The sequence below is a fragment of the Papio anubis genome, chromosome 19, assembly GCF_008728515.1.
Source record: "Papio anubis isolate 15944 chromosome 19, Panubis1.0, whole genome shotgun sequence".
Taxonomy (NCBI): Eukaryota; Metazoa; Chordata; class Mammalia; order Primates; family Cercopithecidae; genus Papio; species Papio anubis.
Window position 1 is genome coordinate 10,095,703 of NC_044994.1, and position 24,618 is coordinate 10,120,320.

The following is a 24,618-nucleotide window of genomic DNA, read 5'->3' on the forward strand; positions in this document are numbered from 1 at the left end:
AGTCTACCCACCAGCTCCTGAGCCTCACAGGCAGGTTAAGAGGGGCTTGCAGCAGTTGGCCTCCCCACAGCTGAACAGCTGATCCCTGGCCACACTGACTCCTAGCCCTTGCTTTTCCCATCTCTAAGGAGTCCCTATGTCCTGAGGAGTTGTCCTATGCCACATTTCCCAGTTTTCCTCATTCAGTAATTCTTTATTAAAGGCCTGTTGTGGGTCAGGAGCTTTGCTAGGTACTGAGAGCACCTAGCCATAGAGATCCCACTCCTACCAGTGACTATCACTGCGCAGACACAGAAAAGTAAACACATAAATACTGCAAGACAAAATTCCCATCCTAGTGGAAGTAGGGAAGTCTCCCGGAAGGAGATGGCACAGGGTGTTGAAGGAGCGGGGTGAAGGTAGTGAGGAAGTGTGCGTATGCTGGCAGGGCTGAGAGGAGCAACAGGTGTGAGGGATCCGGGGCACTGGAGTCCTGGAGTTTGAGGGCTTGCAAGGAATTACCTGTGGTTGAAACTCAGGAGGCAGGCAGGGGAATGGAGAGGGGTGGAGCTGGAGAATTACGGAGGCTCATAGGGTGAAGATGCTCTCATGCCATGCTGAGGAGGCCACCTGGGGAAGAACAGGCAGTGAGGAGCCATTGGAAGGTATGAAGCAGAAGAGGACATAGTGAGCTCTGTCTGAATGCATTCTCCCTTTGTCATAGCGACAGTCCACATTCTGTCCTCAATCCCAGTGCCTGGTTTACTGCAGCACTTCTACTCTCCATCCAGTGCACCCTTCATGCTGGCGAATGAATGGAACACGACATTCCTTAGGTCTTCAGCAAATCCCACATAATGTATGCATTAGGGTTACAAATGAACAGATTCATGAAATGGAATTTTGATTCTCCAGTAGTTTGATTCTAGTTCTAGTTGCTAATGCCATTACGTGAAAATACTGATGGAGTCATCTGTCTTCTCAAAGTGCAAGATTTTGAAATTGTGTCGTATTTCTGGAAATTCAAACACAACATTTACTGACAATCACTGGTGAATGATGAAAGGGCACTATTTCAGTCTAAGTCAACCCAATTCCTGACAGACACAGGAAAGCAAAAAGATTAACCAGCCTTGGCTGCCTGACCTGTTCTTTGTCCTCAGCCATAACACAGCATGCAGACCATTCTTCATTAACCAGAGCGGGGCAGGGAAGGGCGTGGTGGGAGGAGGGTGTGAATCAGCATAACCACAGTCAACTTTCCATGGCCTTGGGACATATTAAATGTGGCTAAGGCTGGACTCTGGACATGTTTGGCATTTAAGACGCTGCCCATTCATCCTGACTCTGCTCTCCTTCACCTCCATAAAGGGTAGTCTAGGGAGAGAGGTGCCAAGCCTTTGTTCTGGGGTCTGGGGCTCTGGAAGAGGCCAAGATCACTCCTCCCCCTCTGTATTGGGAGCTTCAACAAAGGCCACTTGCTATCCCCCTCCTTTGGTTTATAGGGAAGTATGTTATCAGCTTCTACTCAATTATCTAACAATTCAAGGGCCAGGTGCACCTTAACAAATAAAGGGCTTCCCTCCTCCTGTGAACAGGGGAAGAAGGTTCAGATGGGCAAAATGAACTTCTTTGATGCAGGAAGGAATTGAGAAGAGAGAGAATATGGGCGACTAATGAAGAAGAAAAAGTAATCCCAGGCCGGGCGCGGTGGCTCACGCCTGTAATCCCAGCACTCTGGCAGGCCGAGACGGGAGGATCACAAGGTCAGGAGATGGAGGTCATCCTGGCTAACACGGCGAAACCCCGCCCCTACCAAAAATACAAAAAAAATTAGCTGGGTGTGGTGGTGGGCGCCTGTAGTCCCAGCTACTTGAGAGGCTGAGGCAGGAGAATGGCGTGAACCTGAGAGGCGGAGCTTGCAGTGAGCCCAGATGGTGCCACTGCACTCCAGCCTGGGCGACAAAGCGAGACTCCGTCTCAAAATAATAATAATAATAATAATAATAATAATAATAGGCCGGGCGCAGTGGCTCACGCCTGTAATCCCAGCACTTTGGAAGGCCGAGGTGAGTGGATCACAAGGTCAGGAATTCAATACCAACTTGGCCAAGATGGTGTAACCCTGTCTCTACTAAAAATACAAAAAAAAAAAAAAATTAGCCAGGCGTGGTGGCGGGCGCCTGCGATCCCAGCTATTCAGGACACTGAGGCAGAGAATTGCTTGAACCCAAGAGGTGGAGGTTGCAGTGAGCTGAGATTACACCGCTGCACCCAAGCCTGGGCAGACAGAGTGAGTCTCCATCTCAAACAACAACAACAACAACAAATAACCAAACAACAAAAAATAATAATAATAATTCCATTTACATAACCATGAGTGGAGCATTTCACAAAAACCAAGACCACTGTGGAATTATGTTTGTGCTTCCTAATGGCTTGGAGTCTAGTCTAGAGGACAGGGTAATAGGCAAAGATCTGACTAAGGCTTGGGCCCTGTCCCACCACTTGCCTACTACCAGTTCTGCACCATGGCAGGCATGCCCTCTTCCAGGGCTGGGCTTAACCCAGCACTTCTTCCCCCATCCACAACTGGGAAGGGAGCTCACAGGGGCCCCTCACAGTCTGTGGATTCTGATGCAAGATGTCAACTGCACTGGCCTTAATTTTGCCATTGCCCAGATACACTCAACATTCAAACTAGATCTAATTTTAGATTTAGATCTAATTTTATGTCAGGCGCAGTAGCTCATGCCTGTAATCCCAGAACTTTGGGAGGCTGAGGGAGGCTTGAGGTCAGAAGTTTGAGGCCAACCTGGCAAACATGGCAAAACCCACTAAAAATACAAAAATTAGCCGGGTGTCAAGGCAGGCGCCTGTAGTCCCAGCTACTCGGAGGCTGAGGCAGGAGAATCTCTTGAACCTGGGAGGCGGAGGTTGCAGTGAGCTGAGATTGTGCCATTGCACTCCAGCCTGGGCGACAGGGCAAGCCTGTGTCTCAAAAACAAAACAAAACAAAACAAAACTAATTTTAGTTTTAGTTCACCTAGTTTAGATCTAGTTCATTTAATAGCTAGATGAAATTTGGCTTCTGATAAGAGTCCTAGGCCCCACCCTCCAGCCACTCCCACACTCACCACTGGCTCTGCTTCCCTCCGTCTCCCCCACTCATCACACACAAAGACTTAAAAGAAACAATAACATACTGAAATATCTTTCTGGATTATTTTCAGCATAGTAGGGATTAAAGTCATAAAATGACACTCTCAGGGAGGAGTATTTCAGATGTGAGCCAGCAGGTAGAAGCAGACTTTTTGGATCAAGGAGGCTTTGTTTTATTCTTCCCATAAATTGCTCCACACAGAATGCTGCTAATCTGCTTATGAGCAAGGCAAGAATAGAACAGTTACTTTGTGGATTGGTAGCACAGGTTATTAGAGCTGGAAAGCACCTTAGTGATCATCTGGCTCAAAGCCCTTTAGTTTACAGATGAGAAAATGGAGCTTCAGAGAGGTGAAATGATTTTTCAAAGTTAATAAACAACAGGACTAGATGCCAAATATGGTGTCTTTCTATTTTAGTGTTGCCTATAAATTAGGCAACACTGAGGTAGGAAGGATACAGCAAATTTACAGCTTTCAAAAGAGCTCACTGAACGATTTATTTAAGCCTTTCCTTCCGTGGAAAGCATCTCCATTGAAGAAATATTGCTTAGAATTTGGAAATCCCTGTTTCTGGAGCCAGTGTCAGTCATTTTTGCTTCCCCATATGTAGCATAGTGCTTTGCACAGTAGATTTGCTCCCTTAATCCCTTTATCCCTTTATTCTTTTTTCTTTTTCTTTTTCTTTTTTTGAGACGGAGTCTTGCTCTGTCACCCAGGCTGGAGCGCCATCTCGGCTCACTGCAGCCTCCGACTCCCGGGCTCAAGCAATTCTCCCTCCTCAGCTTCCCAGAGTAGCTGGGATTACAGGTGTGCACCACCACACCCAGCTAATTTTTATATTTTTAGTAGAGATGAGGTTTCACCATGTTGGCCAGGCTCATCTCAAACTCCTGATCTCAAGTGATCCACTGGCCTTGGTCTCCCAAAGTGCTGGGATTACAGGTGTGAGCCACCGCACTGGCTAATCCCTATCTTTTAAAGGAGAGGGATTCTTTTTGTGTTTGCTTTGTACAGCTATAAAAACTAATCACATACTCCTGTGCTGTGTCCATCATTTCATCATTCACCTATCACACTGTAACATAAATAGTCTTATGTAATTTTTATCTACCCAACAAAGACAAAGGGCTCTAATCCATCACTTTAGTGGCTACTTTGAGGGCATGAATTAGTTACTTTTGTATACTAGGACATAGTACAATGCCTGATGTCTTACAGGTTTTCAATAAATGCTTTATCAACTGACTTGAGTAAATGTGGGCCTTTTTGTATATTATTGATGCATGAGTTTTATTTGTTAACTAAAACCAGCAAGTTAAGAAAAAATGTTCTTCATTTCAGTTGGAGTTTAATTTTTGTTTCCATTATATTTAATTAACGAAGACTATTTCTTTTGTTTATTCACTCGTGTATAGATTTGTGCTACCTACCTAGTCTATAAAACAAAAATGAGCTGGAAAATTGATAGGTGGCTAAATACAATTCATACATTTATTTTGGCTTTTAGGATACACTATTGTTAGTTAAACTCATCACTTCACACTTATAAAAATATTAATGCATTTATAGTTAGTTGGAAGAGAGAATGTATCTACTTTAAAACTGTTTTTGAAAACTGGCTATAATTCTGGAAGCAAATATTTTCTGAAGTTTCCAGGCTTATATACTTTTTAAAAAGTGTTTTTTACATTAGATGATTTTCTGGGAAATTTGAAATTAACCACTGGTTAGCACTCCATTAAGTTTTCAGGATAATTACAAATCTGTAAGTGTATAATGAGTAAGAGTAATTGACTAGAGTCCACATCTATAAAGGAATCATAACTAAGTTACAATAATTGATTCATATGAGCCCAAGTTTTTCTTTAGTTTTATTATCCAGTACATCACCATATGTAATTTATTATGTAGCTAGTTGTAATTCAGATAAATTTGCTGTTAGAAAAACCTGAATCTAGATGATACCACAGCAGAAAGATCACTTAGGAGATTCTCCTGGGTCTAGCTCATGCTTCTTTTGTCTAAACTTATTTTATATTTGTTTGGAATAAACTCTGACTTTCACAGGGATCCTGAGTATCAATGAATCAATGATAATATTTTAGTTTTTCCATAGTGTGTGTGGACTTTTCCCATTTTTGTATTTTTAACAAGGATGAAACTTCAGTAAATATTTAAATGTATTGATACTTGTAGCCAGTACATTCTGACCTAATAAATTATTGTCTGTTACATAAGAAACATAAATGAAACTCTTCTTCTGTAACAGTTCTTCCTTCTAATGGACAGTACTGGCACATGGTATTCTCTATCAACATAAATGTGTGTTTGTGCACACACACACACATACACAAAGAGGCATACACACACAGTTAAATGGTTGAGAGGCAGCACAGTGTGATATATAGGAGGCTGTGCTCTGTGTGGAACAGTCCTGGGTTCCATCCTCTGTCACATTCTGGTTGTGTGACTTTAAGGATACTAATCTCTCTAAATCTCAATTTTTTTTTTTTTTGTTTCTTTTTTGAGACAGGGTCTCTCGCTCTGTTGCTCAGGCTGGAGTGCAGTGGTATGATCTTGGCTCACTGCAACCTCGACCTCCCCAGGCTCAAGCAATTCTCCCACCTCAGCCTCCCGAGTAGGTGGGACTACAGGCACACGCCACAACCCCTGGCTAATGTTTGTACTTTTTGTAGAGATGGGGTTTCACCATGTTGCCCAGGATGGTCTCAAACTCCTGAGTTCAAGCAATCTGCCTGCCTTGACCTCCCAAAGTGCTGGGATTACAGGTGTAAGCCACCATGTCTGGCTGTAAATCTCAGTTTCTTAATCCATAAAATGTTTTCATGATAATCATGTATATGATAATCAAATAAGATCTTGTAAAACAGTGTTACTTCCTGGCATATAGCAAATAGTCATTAAATATTAGCTATTATTAGGAGGACTTATATCTCCTATTTTTGTTTATTTTTCCTCTTTTCTGCTTTGAGAAGATTTGGGGCAATTTACCAATATTCTCTAGAGAAAGGGTTCACCAGGAATCATTCTAATGGCTGGTGGATAAGACTTGAGAAGAATCACTGCATTCTGTATTGGATGTTTAGAGAACAAATGGATGCTTGGGGAACATAACACTTGGAAAACTTGCCTATGGCTTCCAGATAGCTAAAATGTCCACATGCTCACTAATAGCAGATGTATGTATATGAAGAAATTCCAGGCTGAATTTCACAGGTAACTGGATCAGAACTAGGTGGAATAGATTCTTTTACATACTTTGAGTAGCTCAGAAGCTAACCCTCTATTACAAGTGAAGACCCATATTGCACTTGAAAGGCCATTTCAAAATATCTAGTTTCTTACCAGCAAAGTACACTGGAGGAGATAGCAATACATGACTACAAGTACACAGGGTTTGGAATCAAATATCTCTGAATGAAGTTGCGTTTTTGTCATCTACCAGCTGTGTGATCTTTGGCAAATGCCTTCCCTTCTAGAAGCCTTGCTTTCCTCAACGAGGTAATGGAGCTGGAGCTGTACTTTGCAAGGTATGATAAGAAGTCAGTGGGATCATGTATATAAACTGCCTATCCCAATGTCTGGCACTGGATAGGTCCTCAACAGTGTTAACTGTAGTGATCATCAAGAAAGTCATGATGAAGTATACTATAATATTGAGTCTGTTCAATATCTTGATAGAGGCTGGGTGCAGTAGCTCACGCCTGTAATTCCAGCACTTTGGGAGACTGAGGCAGGTGGATTACTCGAATCCAGGAGTTTGAGACCAGCCTGGGCAACATGGTGAAACTCCATTTCTACCAAAAGTTAAAAAAAAAAAAAATTAGCCGGGTGTGGTGGCACGCACCTGTAGCTACTCGGGAGGCTGAGGTGGGAGAATTGCTTGAGCCTGGGAGGCAGAGGTTGCAGTGAGCCAAGACTGCACCACTGCACTCCAGCTTGGGCAACAGAGTGAGACCCTGTATCAAAAAGAAAAACAATTTTGATAGACACAAGTAACCTTTATTCAGTTGATGTAACATCACTGTCAGAACATAAGGCCAATAGATCAAAATACCAACCTACTGCATACATATAATCTAACAATGAGTTTTTATATTATTGGTGTCAGTAATAATAGCTGATATTTACTGAGTCTATATTATGTAACTGTCACTAGGTCAAGTGCTGTGTCTGCAGTATCACATTTAATCACGACAGCAATCCTATAATTTGGATATTATTATCCCCATTTTATAGACAAAAAACCTGAAGCTTAGGAAGGAGAAATAAATTGCTAGAGATTACATGGCTACTAAGTGCTATCAGTATAGTGGGATCTAGATTTGGTCTGAATCCACAACACAGGCTCTCACTACTGGGTTATACCTCCTCTTCATTGGTCACACCATTTAAAGAACGAAGAAAGGGAATCTCTTATTAGATGGACTGACCCTACTCTGAGTTAGGAAGGCTGAAACACTGAGTTGCATCTCAAAAGGCTTTAGTTAATGAACAGGGAATCAAATATTCAGGCCTGGCCAGGCGCGGTGGCTCACGCCTGTAATCCAGCACTTTGGGAGGCTGAGGCAGGCGGATCACGAGGTCAGGAGATCGAGACCATCCTGGCTAACATGGTAAAACCCTGTCTCTACTAAAAATACAAAAAATTAGCTGGGTGTGGTGGCGGGCACCTGTAGTCCCAGCTACTCAGGAGGCTGAGGCAGGAGAATGGCGTGAACCTGGGAGGCAGAGCTTGAAGTGAGCCGAGATCGCGCCACTGCACTCCAGCCTGGGCGACAGGGTGAGGCTCCATACCCCCCCCCCAAAAAAATACATATATATAGTCAGGCTTGAAGCTAGGACTTCACCTTGTAAATTTTCCTGAAATGAGAGAAATAGTGACCGTGATGTCAGGTAAAAATTGCCACCATGTGTAACCCATTTCTTCCTTGTTTTGCCTTTAGTTAGCTTCAAGTTCTTTTTTCACTTTGTATCTTTTAAATGTACTGTATGTGTGTTATTAACAGCATGCCCAGAACCATATCTTGGCATTAAAATTCCATGAAGTCCATTTTGAGACTCATATTACTACACCTATTTTTAGCTGTTAACACAAACCACTCTTTCCATTACACTTTTACATTATCTAATGATAAAGTGACATTGAAAATAGCTCCTGTTGCCAAATAAAAATCCTATATTTTGTTTAATTGGGCCAGACTCATTGACCAGCATTATGCAATTATATTACTGAGGCAGCTACCTGCCCGTGCGCCTCTCTTCCTCCTGGTTTGGGACTACCCTCCCCATCTGCTGCTATATTTAACTGCTTTCTTGGCCATAAAAGGCTGGTTGTGTGGCCTGACATTCGACTGCCTGACCACATGCATTATTTTTGAACTGGCCTCCAGGGTCCTGTCTTTAGCCCTGCCTCTTAACATTTTCTTGGACTCAACCTAGGCGGAGTTTTCATTCTCTCATTCAGCTCCTCGGCCTCATCGGAACATTTCCACCACCATCACTCCTTTGGAAACTGGTAAGTGTGACACTGAAGCAGAAGAATGCACTTGATAGCTTATGAGCTTAGCAGCACTGCAGTGTAAGTGCTTTCTTTCTGTCTTCTGAACTCAGCAGTTTTCTCAAAGAGATGTCAGAATAACAGAGAAATAGGAAAGTGAAGCTCCAGGGAGGGAAACCAGAACAGCCGGGTGCCAGTTGGGCTGGCACAGCTCTTCTCTCACATCACTGTATTCTTTTGAAATTAAGCTGCTGTTCCTGGAACTGTAAGGAGGTCATATTTGCCTCGGATTGAACTGCAAGCGTGTGTTTAGTGCTCCTTCCAAGTACGGTTTGGTTGAAATCTGAAATGGGTGAGAGACAGGAGGCCCTGTGTTTTCAATCCTGTGTGTGCCATACAATGCTCCCTGGTTACAAATTAGACCGAAAGAAGAAAAATTAACTCTGAAGTCACTAGTTTATAATTCAGGGATCTTGCTGTGACAATGCAATGTGGGTAAATGTGAGCGTGCACAATGATATGGCCTCAAAACCGTTAAGTAATATTTCAGAGGCAACATAGAGCCCCACATAGCGATTTTTCTGGGAATCGTTTTCATCAGCTTTTGCCCTTTAATGACTGCACAAAGGTATCATAAATTACAGCTACGGAATTTGTATTTCTTCCTAAATTCTCAAATTATTTTCAGAAAGAAAATTTAGGTCTTAAAGAAACAAAAGACACTAAAACCATCTTTCCTCCCAACCTTCTCCAGCTGTCATGTGTTGGGGCTAATCCTGGCTTTAGTTAACTTCAAGGGCTTACTTGATGAAGAGGAGGTGGTTGTACCTTTGTTCCAGAGGTCAGGGCTGTGACAACAGCAGGGAGGACTTCAAGTCAAACCCCGTTTACTTGTAACCTACTATCTATGTGAGAGGAATATTAAGTATTATTAAAAATAAATGTATTTGGGAGAAATGAAACAGTAAAAAATAGTATTGGGGCAAGATACTTAAAGATTTTATTTTGTGAAAATAACAGCATTTCAAATCATCTGGGGAGTGAATTTAGTTTATAACATAACAAGGTTCTTTATTATTTATTTGAAAATCATTAAAATAACATGTGCCATGTTACAATGTAGTATCATAACAGAAACTTCTCTAATATCTTTATAACTGCCTAATATAATTCTGTATTAACATTTTCTAACCCCTTTTGTCTAGTAGTTATTAGTTATACATGGTAATTATCCTCTATATTTTGTAACAGAAAATAGCCATCTATTTAAGGGTTGAAGCAAAGTTGCTTGCTAGTAGCTATTTTTTTCTCTTAGGAAATGCCATGTAGATTGATATCTTCCATGAGCCCTAAGATAAATATTTCTGGAGTGAAGTTTGCTCGATTTTCTTCTCTAGGGAATACATGCTGACTTTTAAAATAGTTTAAATAAAAAGTAGTTTTAAACTTGACAAAGAATATGCTGAGTTTAGAAGGATTCATTCTTCATTTTGAATTTTTAAAAAAATGACATTTGGAGAAAACAGATCACTTTAAAACTAATTCTACAGCATTAAAACACTTGAGGGTGGAGCTTTTATAAAACTATTACTTCATCCAGGGTTGTCAACATGGCTGATAGGCCTGCTTCAGTGGATAGACTATTCAAGAATGCTAAGGCAATGTGATGTCTCCCCACCCTATGCTAAACAAACATACCCTTTGACTTTCAGTAGAACTGTTAGCTCAAGTTCACAATGCCAGCTGCCACCCTGGGAATCGACTCTCTTACCTCTTTATGTAGGGAGACTAGAAGCCTGTATGTTCCTTATGGAGCAAACAGTTGTGTTTTTTTTGTTGTTGTTTTTTTTCTGCTTTGAGACTATACCTTTGCTTGAAGTGTTTGTGAGATTTGAGAGAGCTTATATATAAGATTAGCATACTCCAGGGTTCAGTTCTAGAACTTTATTTTATTTATTTTATTTTATCTTAGATTTTTATGATAGAGACAAGGTCTCACCATGTCGCCCAAGCTGGTCTCAAACTTCTGGGCTCAGGAAATCCTCCTGCCTTGGCCTCTCAAAGTGCTGGATTATAGGCTGTCGATACCACCTATATGCTGTTGACTCCCAAATGTAAATCTGCATCCTGGACTTCTCCCCTGCACTCCAGAGTCACGTATCCAACTTCCCACTTAAAATGTCTCCTCTGGGAGGTCTAACAGGCGTCTCAGATGTAGAGCATTAAAATCAATCGCCTGTTTTTCCACCCCAAATTGATACTTTCCCACATTCCTCCCCATCTCAGTTAATAGCAACTTGTCTTTCAATTGCTCAGGCAAAAACCTTGGAGTCATCTCTTTCTTTCACATCCTAATTCACAACTTTCAGCAAATGCCATTGGTTCTAACTTCAAAACCTGTACAGAGCTTGACCACCTCTCACACTTTCACTGCTACCCCTGTCACCTCTAGCCTGGACAATTGCAGTGGACTTTGTATTCTTTTGCCAGCAAAGTGCCATGGACTGGGTGGCTTAAACAACAGAAATTTATTACCTTACAACTCTGGAGGCTGAAGTCCAAGATGACGGTGTCAGCTGGGTTGGTTTCTTCTCAGGTCTATTCTTGGCTCATGGATGGCTGTCTTCTCCCTGTGTCTCCACATGGCCTTCCCTCTGTTATATACATATTTGGGTCTTGGTTTTCTTTTCCTATAGAGACACCATCATATAGAATTAGGGCCCATCCTAATGGCCTAATTTTAACTTAACTTCCTCTTTAAGGACCCTATCTCCAAATATGGTCACATTTTGAGGTACTGGAGGTTAGGGCTTCAACCTAGGAATTCTGAGAGGATACAACTCAGCCCTTTCATAGGTCTCCTGGCTTTCACTCTCTTCCCTCCACAGTCCATCTTCAGACATCGGCAAGAATGAGTCTCAGCTCAGAGTCTTCCAATGGCTTCTCAGCCCTTTCACAGTATTAGCTGAAGTCCTTACTGCTACCTACATGACCCTACACTACCAGCCCATCCCCCATGCTCACAGCTCACCTCTCTGACATCATCTCCTATACCTTTCCCACCCCAGAACCCCTGCCAATCGGCGGTTCCTGGAGCACGATAGTCATGTTCATTCCTCAGTGCCTTTGCTCTGGTCTTCCTTCTGGAATACTCTTCCCCAGAAAGTCTCATGCTCAGATGTACTTTCTAGGGAAGCTATCCCTGCTGAGGCTGTTGAAAATTGCATCCATCCCTCTTACCTGCTTTGTTTTTCTCTGGTTCTTGGCATATTAACCTATGTCATACTTGACTTGTTTTCTCTATTGTCTTTCTCCTGCAGTAGACTGTATGGTTCTGAACAAGGTAATTACAGCAGGCATTTTGTCTGTTTTGTTTACCACTGTATTTTTTTGTTTTGTTTTGTTTTGAGACAGAGTCTTGCTCTATTGTCCAGTATGGAGTGCAGTGGCGCAACCTCGGCTCACTCCAAACTCTGCCTCTGAGTTCAAGTGATTCTCCTGCCTCAGCCACCGGAGTAGCTGGGACTACAGGTGCCCACCACCATGCCAGGCTAATTTTTGTATTTTTAGTAGAGACGGGGTTTTGCCACGTTGGCCAGGCTGGTCTTCAACTCCTGACCTCAAGTGATTCGCCTGCCTCAGCCTCCCAAAGTGCTGAGATTACAGGCATGAGCCACCACTCCCAGCCTCCCTACTGGATTTGATGGGCTGGATGGTGCCAAGTGCACAGTAGGTGCTGTTAATTATTTGTTGAATGAACACCACATGACTCTATCCTTCCACATTCTTCCAGATGAAGCCCCAAATGAAGAATGAAATGGCAGAAAATTAGAAATATGTATTATGGAGAGTCTGAGGAAAAAGCACAATAGCCAGGTTAGAAAAACTTTGTTTTTCTAGGAAAACCTCCTAGATATAATTCTTTTTAAAAAGGTACAATGACAGGGCAAGCCCATCTGGGCTATGAAGTGGAGAGTTTTTTGAATATCCAGTTATGCTAAACTTCATACCCTTTTTGGTTTACTCTTTGGAAAAGATAAGAATATTAATTTTTATTTTATTTTTTTAGACAGGGTCTTGCTCTGTCACCCAAGCTGAGTGCAAGGGTCAATCATAGCTCACTGCAGCCTCGAAGTCTTGGGCTCAAGCAATCCTCCTGCCTCAGCCTCCGGAGTAGCTGGGACTACGGACACACACACCACACCCGGCTAAATTTTTCTTTTTTCTTTTTGTAGAGATAGGGTCTCACTGTGTTGGCCAGGTTGACTTTGAGTTCCCGGCCTCAAGAGATCGTCGTTGGGATTTCAAGCATGAACCACGGCACCCAGCCAAGAGTATTGATTTTTACACATTGATTTAGATGACTTGTTCTATGGAATTTGTTCCTTAATAATTCACTCAAAAAGTGTTGTTTTCCTTCAGGTGGCCCGGTTCCTTCAAGGGGCACAGGATGTCTTTGCCTTTTTATCAGAGGTCCCACCAGCACTATGATTTCAGCTACCGCAACAAGGACCTCCGCACCACCGTGAGCCACTACCAGCATGAGAAGAAGCGCTCGGCCATCTACACCCAGGGCTCCACCGCCTACAGCAGCCGCTCCTCCGCCGCGCACCGCCAGGAAGCCGAGGCCTTCCGCCAGGCGTCCGCCGCCTCCTTCCAGCAGCAGGCCTCACAGTACGCCCTGAGCTCTGACGTCAGTCGGAAGGCGGCCTCAGCCTATGATTATGGCTCCTCCCATGGGTATGTCGGAAGCACTCTTCCCACCTCAGCGAAGAGGCGTGTGCGCTGAGTCACCCTCCCAGTTACTTCTTGTTTTGTATTGGTTTGGTCTTGGTTTTCTGAGGCAGAGTTTCGCTCTTGTTGCCCAGGCTGGAGTTCACTGCAACCTCTGCTGCCTCCTGGGTTCAATCGACTCTCCTGCCTCAGCCTCCTGAGTAGCTGGGATTACAGGCATGCACCACCACGCCCGGCTAATTTTGTAATTTTAGTGGAGACGGGGTTTCGCTATGTTGGCCAGGCTGGTTTCGAGCCCCTGACCTCAGGTGTTCCACCCGCCTGGGCCTCTCAAAGTGCTAGGATTGCAGGCGTGAGCCACCGTGCCCAGCCTCTCCCAGTTACTTCTTAAATACGGCAGCCCAGCATTTCAACCAAGTGTGCAGGCAGACCTTGGTTGGGAGACCTGGGACCCATGCCTACCTATTTCCCTTTATTGTCTCTTTTAGCTTCACAAAGAGCTTGGTGTTCTCACGGGCGAGCCTTGCTTGTGTTGCCAATTTGCTATTTCTAAGAGCAGGGAAATTTTGCCACAGGTTACTTTAGCAGCAGCAGGGCCGGAAAAGATCATTTCAGTACTCACAGCGGGTTTCCTCGCACTCAGAATGTTTCTGCCTAGATGAGAAGCTGATATATAGAATTTAAAATTCACAGGTCACAGGAGACTGAACTACTGCAAAGATGTATTCTATTAAATATTTTTTCAATATCTAATAGCAAAAACTTAAATTCAGAACTATTTATGCAACAAATAGTTTCTTTAGCTCGACCATTTGATAAAAATATGGCCCCATTTCAGTCAAAGAATAATAGGAACCAACCTGTATTCTGACAAAATTAGGTTTATTGACCCAATGCAATGAAGGAGACTAAACACTAGAGGAAAAAGGGCTATTTTAGGATTCTAGGAAGAGTGGAGCTTAGATGCAGGTCTGGTCTGCAAAGTGAACCCAGGGTGCTGTTTCTTTGGAAACAATAAAGTTAAGATAAGTGTGGACTGTTGCATCCCCAAACCCCTTATCTGGGACTTCTCACCAGAAGTGGGAATTGAGGCTGCTTCTCTGCTTCAGTGAAGCAACTAAGATCCTGCAGGCAAGAGTGAGATGTTTTGCTCTTACTGATAAAATTTTAAACAGCAAGCTCACTGATTGTCTTTGATATTAGAGAAGAGTTTCTCAGTGAGTCTATAGTCACTCGAAGAAGGGGGTTACCGTGACACTTTACAACAGCAATGTCCCTGGAGAAATGTCATTTCCTGTTCACTTTGCAGTTGGCTTATCTGTGGCTGCTATTTCAGCCTGATGAGTGATGGGCAGATATTTACTTTCTCAGTCCAAGGCAAGTTTTATTTTCTTCATATTCAGAATGATCCCCTATTCATGGAGATTAAAAAAACACTTGCAAGATACATGTGACTTTTATTTAAAATCTATGTTCCACAGAAAAAAAAATTGCTGATCTTCAAAACATAGACATTTCTGGGCTATGTGGTCAATAACCACCTTCTGCCTCTAATCCTCTTCTCCAAAGTATCTGGCATAGGTTGCATTTTTTGCTATAAATGTAACATAGTTTTCAGTCTAACAAAACTTAAGTCCACAAAATATCCGGTAGGGCAACTAGAAAAGCTGTTTTCTCTGGGAATCTAAAAAGGTATTGAGAAAATAATAGAGTGGTCAGTTTAACTAGAAGTGACGCATGCTTCCAGAGGCAGAAATTCCTAAATCCCTCTTGGATTTGAGCAGCATCTGATCTACAGCTATCATTTTATCAGTGATGGTGGCCTCCTGGGAGCTTCTGCTGGGTTCAGTAACAGCCAGATTCTGCTGGGGTTTACCTGGAATGTATGATGGCAACACTCTGAAATTCCATTTAAAATGGAACAGGATCACTTCGCAATCTCAAGTTCATAGGTCATATTCTGCCGTGGGATATTCATAAGGATCATACATTGGCTGCAGATATGGAAATACTGTCACTGAGGTGAATTCATTTCTTCTAGCACTTGCTTCAAACGAACTGCCTTCCAAAGAAAAGCTGGGAGGAATTAATACCAAATGCATATGACAGCCTCAATTTGTTTCCCTGAAAAACGTTCTGCAGATATGCTTAAGAACCTCATTTAGGAAAATACATGTAATAGAGAAAGATTACATTTTAAATATCCATTTTCCTGGACTGTCTGTGCTAGGTTTATAGAAGATGGGCATTTTCATTATAAGGCAGTTGTCAAGGTAACTACTTGTGTACTTATTTCATTTCCCCAGTGCTGTAGAATCCAGAGTTTTATGAATTTGTATTTTTAAAGGATCTTTATTTTCTCAACTCTATTGCAAAATTTTATATTAAAATTATTTTAATTTTATAAAAATCCTTCTTTTAGCCACATATGCAATATTTATATTTATTCATAATCTGATATATCATTAGTAATTAAACCTTTGAGCAAATTTTATTATGAAAACATTTGATCTATATAATCCTAAGGAGACTTAGCCATTTTGGCCATAAAGAGCCTTAGACAATAAACTTTCTCTAGGGAATGGAACTGTAATTATTTTTCTGTGTTCAAACTCATTACTTTTTCCTTCCTACTATGTATATATTTTTGTAGGTAGGTATTTATTATGGCTTGCTATGTTTGAACAACTTAAACTTTTTGGTAGAAGCATGCTGACCTAGAAACAAGAGGGGGAAAAATGCCAATATGTTTTCCTTTGAATAATTCAATGTGAAAGACAAAGAAAGCCAACTCAATCCTGAAGGTATTTTAGTCTTTCTTTTTTTAGACCTAGAACACAGGTGCAGATAATATTTTTTGAACACTTCAAAGTCTTCATAATTCCTTTAGGTTATATTTTAGCTTGCTCAAAATGAAGCAACTTTTTCCTGCTAAATGAAAGCATTCTCTTTGGATTGTGCACAGTGTTGTTGATTAAAACCCCTGGGGTTGGAAATGCACCTCTGTGGAGTGTAAGGGCTCCGCTTGGTCTATTTTTAGCTCTGCTTTGTAGTTAGATGTCCAGGGTTAAAGTGGAAACTATGGAGAGTTACATGTGCTCAGGGCTTGGCTGACCTTAGTGAGTCTTAGGAACAATGACTAGTTTAGTGTCAGTGCGCTTGCAGTACAGATCAGTTAGCAATTGTATTTTGAGCCACGGGTTATAAAGTAAATTCTGGACGGCTTACTCTAAATGCCTTTGTTCTTGGTCACAGTGGGAAAAATAAAGAAAATAATTTAGGAAAACAAAAACTCTTAAAATGACAAGATTACTACTGTTTCATGCTAATCAACAAAATATCATCAGGATTAAAGGAGCAGTGTTACTCATGACCACTTTGCAACCATTTGGCAAGGTTCTTAACCTCTGTCCATGAATGGTTTCAGTAGAGTCTTGGATGATCTGAAATTATATGCAAAATTATGCACAGATGAGAACTTTTCTGGAGAGAGGGACTGTAGCTTTCATCGGATTTTCAGGGAGCTCTGTGACTCACCAAAGGTCAGAACCATTGCTCTAGAAAGTCTAAAAATGAATAACAGAGTCTAGTGTATGACCGGAGGACCTCTTTCCTAATGCCAATGTTATAAGGACTTAGGATGAAATAAGGCAGATGTTTACAGAAAAGGTGGGATTATGGAAAGCAGGCACCTTCCATTCTTGCAAGTAAGCTGGATCATACATTAAGATGAAAATAATTTAAAAAGAATGTTTTCTTATTCTTGTAAGTAGAATGAATGACTTACAAGAATGAATAGCTTACAAAAACCAGAGAACAGCACAGCAGGTTTCTCAGGTTATGGGAAGATTTAGAGCTGTTCCTCAGCCTTCCATGGTAACAGTAGACATTTATTCTAAACAGACTAAAATTCAGCCTATATGACATAATTCAGCATTGCATTCTCTATACCACGGAGTCTTTAGAACAGCTCTGAACAGTAGAAATTTTTATCCTCATTTCGTAAATGAGAAAATTGGAAACCAAGGAGATTAAATGACTTTTCTTCATTACACTAGGAAGGAGCAGAGTAGTTATATGAACCCTCATCATACCCAAGTCCCCACCCTTTCCGCGGGCACGTCATGCCAGTTACGGTCAGCAACTCCCCTTGATCATACACCACTGGGTTTTCCTTGAAACATCAATATGTAGTTTTGCATTGTGCTTCCTTTGATTTAGCCTTCTTGTAGAGAAGCTATTGAGCACCAAAATAACCAAGATTTAGAGCAGGGTACCGTAGATGGAAGGACACAAATTCTAACAAAGAAAACCCAAGGAGTGTCCATGAATGCCAATCCTGGAAACTTACAGACACTTTAACCCACCATTTAGAATCAGACATAGATATTTGCAAAGGAGTCTCAGAGACAGCAGTTTGGGGATACAAACACTGAGGCTTGAGTGACTTTCCCTGGGCACCCTAACTTTAAACCATGCCCCTCACCTACCCCTATGTCACATTGATCAACCACCCCCAGTGTGTCACCCAGCTTATAACCTCTTGAAACTACTAGAGTTGGTGAAGACCATGCTAACATTCAAAACAGTTATAATTCAGACAGAAGATACCAATGCTAAAAATAGAGACCACTAAACACAGCAGAGAGTGCAGAGAACTTGAAAGCTTGTTCCATCTCCTACCCCAATATCCTTTCAAAATGTGTTACCAAAGAAATCTGCCTTGTGGACACTTTTGTGTCCTAACCTCAGCTATGAGCTGTAGATTCATGTCATTTTCTACATATCTATTTCTGTAAAATGAGGAAAATGACTGTCCCTCATGTTGTGAAGTCGAAAAGAGATAATCATGTAAGATGTTGAGTGTGGTGGCTGGCACAGGGGGAACACTCAGTGAGGTTTAGGCGTTCTAAGTCATTTATTCAATAAATATTTACTGAGCGCTAAGCACTGCTGTAGGTGCTTGGGATAAATTACTGAGCACGTTATATTGAATTCTGTTCTATTAAGTAGAATTATATTTTATACCAGAAGGTAATACATGTTATAGAAACAATAAGAAACAGCAGGGTAAGAGAGATCAGGAATGTGGGCCAGGAGTACAGGTTAGAATTTTCAAGAGGGCAGTCAGGCCTTGTGAGAAAGTGATATCTGAGCAAAGACATGAAGTAGCTCAGAGAGTTAGCCATGAGGTTATCTGGGGAAAATAGACCAGGCATCAGGGACAGCCACTGCAAGGCCTTACAGCACAGAACAGCATCGAGGCCCATGCGAGGGAATCGGGGGAGTGATGGATAGTGCAGGTGGAGAGGATGTCAGGAACGTGATGGGTGGGGCAGGACTGATCATGGAGGGCCTGTGGGCCATTGAAGGGAGTCGATATTCTGAGTTAAAGAAGGAATCCATGACAGTTTTGAGCAGAATAGCGACATGCTCTGACTCAGCGGTAACGGCATCACTGTGGCTGTTGCAGAAGCAAGCTCCCTTGTTAGGAGGCTAATGCTGTGGTCCAGCCAGGGCCAGATGTGCAGAAGAGGGGATGTGTGAGCAGGTGCCAGATGTGAGGGTCTACTGGTTATGGCTGAGTTCTGAATTCCTTCAGATTTCTCTCAGACCTCCTCAGCACCCTTAACCAGGGAGTTTTGAGGCTGAAATGGTCTGTGGAGATTTTGCGCATATAACGAATCTTCTGAGACTCTCTTTAGGTGATACGATGATAGTAAAACCATTTACTTGTTCCCCATTTTCCCAGATTCCATCCACGTCATGTCTAAGAAATGCCTTATTCTTTTGTTAGTGTTTTTCTGGTATGTAATAGGAAAAGCACCTTGAAATAACGATAGTTGTGTGGAGACTCAAATCCATCTGGAGACTGAAGTGGCTGAATCTGAATAACAAAAAATATTGAGCCAATTGACTGTTACTGGAAATGACATTTGCTTAGGAAGCTGCTGATAGTCTGGGCACAGTGGCTTATGCCTGTAATCCCAACACTCAAGGAGGCCAAGGCAGGAGGATTGCTGGAGCCCAGGAGTTTGAGCCCAGCCTGGGCAACATAGTGAAACCTTGTCTCTATTGTTGCTGATATATCAAGGTTTTACTTTTTTCCTTTAGAAATGATTTTATTGCTTCTTCTCTAAATAAAATTTTAATTATTATATATAAGAAAAAAGCATCATAGTTCATGGGTAACAAAAATCAATACAATATTCTAGGGTTTGTCTTCCAGTATTTAAATACCAACAAAATGATGAGCCACATTATCTCCTATATGGTAGAAGTTCAGAGGGAAATAGCTATGAAAGTAGAAAAGCCAGAGTTACTTTGTTCAAAAGGCTGTTGCATTATGTTGTTTTTATTTTTTAATAGATGGGATCTTGCTCTGTTGCCCAGGCTGGAGTGCAGTGGTGCGATCTCGGCTCACTGCAACCTCCACCTCCTGGGCTCAGGCGGATCCTCTTGGCTCAGTCCTCTCAGCCCACAAGTAGCTGGAACTACAGGCACACGCCACCATGCCTAGTTAATTTTTGTATTTTTTGTAGAGATGGGGTTTCACCATGCTGCTCAGGCTGGTCTCAAACTCCCAAGCTCGGGCAATCCGCCCACCTCGGCATCCCAAAGTGCTGGGATTTCAGGTGTGTGCCACCGCACCCGGCCTGTTGCATTATGTTCTGAATCCCAAAGACCAACCCTAAATCCAAGGAGAATGGTCCTCTCTATGTACCAGCCTCCTGCTCCAGCTTCCTCAGCTGTAAACACAGGGAGAGATAGCTAGGATTCTCACTCCTGGTAACAACAGGTTTCCATAATTGGCAATTTATAGATCCATAGAACTGTGGAATGTTAAAGCAAGAAAGGACCAAAAGTTCATATAATTTAAGCCCTTCCTTTCATAGATATGTAGAGTGAGGCCCAGAAAGACATGGTTCCTTCTTTGCCTTCTGTGCTTGACTCTTTTGTCAGGCTCTCATGCAGCCTAAATCAAGTTGAGATGGCACCAGATACACTCAGAATGGCATCATCTTCCCTAGGCAGGTGAATCATGCTGTGAGAAGGAAGGCATGTCCTTTTCTAGAGTGGATTAGAATGAGTCAGCCAGAGAAGGAGGAAGGGCAAAGCCGCTACCTCTCTGGGCTCAGAGGTGAAACATTTGCTCTGTCCCTGCAGAGCCTTGACCTCCACAGTATCGGCACTGGCCAGGTAATGGGGTGTAACTGAACGTCCACAGAGAGATCTCTGGACTCTGGAAGCCCAAGGCTGCCCTTGCAACAGGCTTGAGGTTTCCCACAGCCATCTTTTAGATGAAACAAGAAAGCAAGAGTAAGGTAACTTTTATGCAATGTCTAGTCAACCCCAGTGACCATCCCAAAGTAGAGTGGGATGTTGGCGTCTGGGCTCATTATAAATAAGTGAATAAGACCTGCTTTGACAAACCCTGGACACCTCAGTTCACAAAGAAACAACCTTAGACTTCATAAGGCATCTCCTGGTACTATTGTCAAGTGTCTTTATACTATAATGTCTAGGAAATATGGGGTAAACTCTTTTACTCCTGCTTAAAAACCATAATCTAGTCTGATTAAATTCACTTATGGAGTAGTCAGAAGTGAATAAAAATGGAAGGATGTATATAGATAAGAACCATACGATATTTAATTCTCTCAGAGTTTTACACATTCACCTTTTCTAGAACAAATGAATATTCTGCATTCCTAGGACAGTTGTTTTTATATCATGGCTGTACACTAACTGTGGAAAGTTACCGAAAAAGCGAGTAAAAAGCGAGTAAAAATAGCAATGGAAATTTAAATCATGGAAAAAATAAAGCAATAAATTAAATGAAAAAATTGTGGTTGTATTCCTATTTAGTTTTTTTTAATTTAAAAAAAGCTAAAAGTGAGATATTTCTATGACTAAGAGTAAAATGATGAGAAGAGATTAGTGTAAGATAAATAATGCAAAAAAATTAAAATCCAAGGGAAGGTTATTTATTTTGACATCATAGTATTTATTATGATGCTACCTGTTGATAAATTTCAAGGATCATGTCGATCTAAATAAATTCAGGTTTGTACCATAAGAAACTTTTCCTGAAAAACATATTAGCAAAAAGAGGACTCTTTTCAGCTTCCTACTTGTCCGTGAACTTTGATGTTCTCCTGAAACCTCCGTGTGTGTCAAGATTGGGAAATGGGAGAATGAAAAATCAGTAGGTGTTAGGCCACCGGGATTGCCTGTATCAAAGGAGGAGGAGCACAAAACCAAACTTCTGTCAATCAAAAGTAGATCCAAAACAACGTTTTCACAAAAGTCCAAAGAACAGCATCATTTTTCAGGTTTTGCAAAGAGGAAATTGTGGCTGATAGAAAAGTAGAGAGTAGAAAAGAGAATGCAAATTCCCAGTGACTCTGCACTGGGTCCTGAAGATGAGAGACATAATTCAGATGCTGAAGCTCTGCAGAGGAGCAGCTAACTGGAGCAAAGACAGCCCAGAAGAGGCCCAGAAAAAGCTGACCCACAGTTTAAAAACATGGCCTCTTTCTCTCTTCCAGTAAATGACTGATCATCTTGCATATATGTGAACAGTACTGAGCTGTAAATATATGTAAAGATGAAGTTTTTAAAGGAACGTTGTTAGAATAGAAAAAATGAATTCAGCTCTTTTGTGGCCACTCAGTAAAGCCTAATGACAACACATAGATAGGTCAGCATTAAAAACAGAGCTTTTCATCCTGGGATGTCCTACCCATCTTTCAATGTCCAGCTCTTCCACAAAGGATTCCCTGATAACTCTAGACAGAAACTCGTTCTCGAGTGTGTGAATTCACATTTTGTTTGCACTGGCTTTGTGGTTACTGGCCTTCCTTCTTTGTGTTCTTCCATCCTTTCTTCCTTGATTGACATCATATATTTACTCCCTTACTAGACGTAAAGCTCTCAGAATACAAGGGTTTTACATTTATCTTTGTATCCTACTCCTACCCCGGTGCCAAACACAGTATTTTACACACAGTAGATACTCAGTAAGTTTTTTTGTCGAATAAATGAAATTGCTACAGAATGTTAAGAAATAAACCTGTGAGGATTTCAGTGGTATTATAACATATAACATGTTTTATATATATATATAGTGAACGATTGAACAAGGAGATTATTCAATAATGTTTGAAATAAACTTTCTCATGCACTTTCTGAAATATCAGCTGGGTTGTATGCTAAGTTTACATTTAACTCTATAAGAAACTACCCAGTGGTTTTCCAAAGTTGTTGTACTGTTTTACATTCCCACAAAAATGTATGGAGATTCTAGTTTATCCACATCCATGCCAACATTTATTATTTTCTGTCTTATTTATTACAGCCATTATAATGTATGTGTAATAGAGGTTTGTGTGTAATGTGGTTTTGATTTGCATTTGCTTAATGACCAATTTTGTTAACCATCTTTTTTGCATTTAGTAGCCATTTCTGTATCTTCTTTAGTGAAATGCCTATTCAAATCTTTTGCCCATTTTTTAATTGGATTTTTTTCTTATTGAGTTGTCATAGTTATTTAAATAGTTTGGATACAAATACTTTATTAGATATGTTTGCAAATATTTTCTCATATTCTGTGCCTTGTCTTTTCCTTCTCTTCACCACAGTGTCTTTCCAAGACCAGAAGTTTTTAATTTTGATGAAGTTCAGTTCAACAATTTTGTTCTTTTCAAATCATGCTTTTGGTATTATATCTAAGAACTCTTTGACTAAGTCAACACCTTAGGGAGTTTCTCTGATCTTTTCTTCTAAGAGTATTATCATTTCAGCACTTAATATTTAGAACTGTGATGCATTTTGAAGTAACTTTTTGTGTATAATATTGAGTAAAGCTCTAAATTCATCCTTTCACATATGGGTGTACAGTACAACTGATTGCCCCAGCAACGTTTGTTAAAAAGATTATCCCTTCCCCCATTAAATTTCTTGATACCTTTATCAAAAATCAATTGACCATAAATGTAGAAGTTTATTTCTGGACTATCAATTCTGTTCCATTAATCTATATGCTTGTTCTTATACCAGTACCATACTGTTTTATAAAAAGTTTGAAACTGGTGAATGTAAGTCCTCTTAGTTCTTCTTTTACAATATTGTTTGCCTATGTAGCTCCTTCATATTTCCATATAAATTTTAGAATCATTTTGTCAATTTCTACAAAGAACAAAGTCTACTGGGATTTTGATTAGGATCATGTTGAATCTGTAGATCAATTTTGAAAAAATGTATCATTTTAATAATGCTGAGTTTTCCATTCCATGAACATGGAATGCTTACTTATTTAGTTGTTCTTTCACTTATCATAATAATGTTTTGTAATTGTCAATGTACAAGTGTTATACTTCTTTGTTAAAGTTATTCCTTAATATCTTATTCACTTTGATGCTATTGTGAATGGAGATGTCTTAATTTAATTTTTGGATTATTCATTGCTAGTATATGGAAATATAATTGATTTTTGTGTTTTGATTTTATATCCTATGACCTTGCTGAACTCATTTATTAGTACTAGCAATTTTTGTGTGTGTATTTTTTAGGATTTTCTACACATCGGATTATATCATCTGTAACAAAAGGTGGACTTACATCTTTTCAATTTTTTAAAAATTAATTACCCTGACTAGAACCTCCAGTACAATGTTGAATAAAAGTGGTAAGAGCAGATCATTGCCTTGTTTCAGTGTTAAGAGGAAAGCATTTTGTTTTTACCATTAAATATGACATTAGGTGTAGATTTTTCATAGATGTCTTTTATCAGGTTAAGGAAGTTCCCTTCTATTTCTATTCTATTGAGAGTTATTAATAAGAATGCTGACTTTTGTCAAATGCTTTTTCTGCATCTATTGAGATGATAATATGGTTTTTGTTTTTTATTCTATTAATATGGTATATTACACTGATTGATTTTCATATGTTAAATCAACCTTGCATTTCTGGGATGATCTTCACTTGGTTGTCTATGTTGCTGGATTCCATTTCTTAATATTTTATGAAGGATTTTTGCATCTATATTCATGATGGATATTGGTCTGTAGTTTCCTTTTATTATAATGTCTTTGTTTGGCTTTGATATCATGTAATACTGACCTTATAGAATGAGTTGGAAAGTGTTCCCTTCTCTATTTTTGGAAAAAAAAAAAGATAAATGATTGGTATTATTTCTTTAAGTATTTGATAGAATTC

The 24,618-nt window shown here is 40.6% G+C and overlaps 1 protein-coding gene across 1 annotated transcript in view; it reads left to right on the top strand.

The window, feature by feature from the left end:
* The first annotated feature begins 8,382 nt into the window (after nucleotides 1–8,382).
* MYOM1 (myomesin 1) overlaps nucleotides 8,383–24,618 on the top strand; it is a 145,835-nt gene continuing 129,599 nt past the window's right edge. Inside the window, 2 exon segments of the mRNA XM_031658726.1 lie at nucleotides 8,383–8,682; nucleotides 13,087–13,404. Coding sequence (XP_031514586.1) covers nucleotides 13,115–13,404 — 290 coding nt within the window. The 5' untranslated portion in view covers nucleotides 8,383–8,682; nucleotides 13,087–13,114.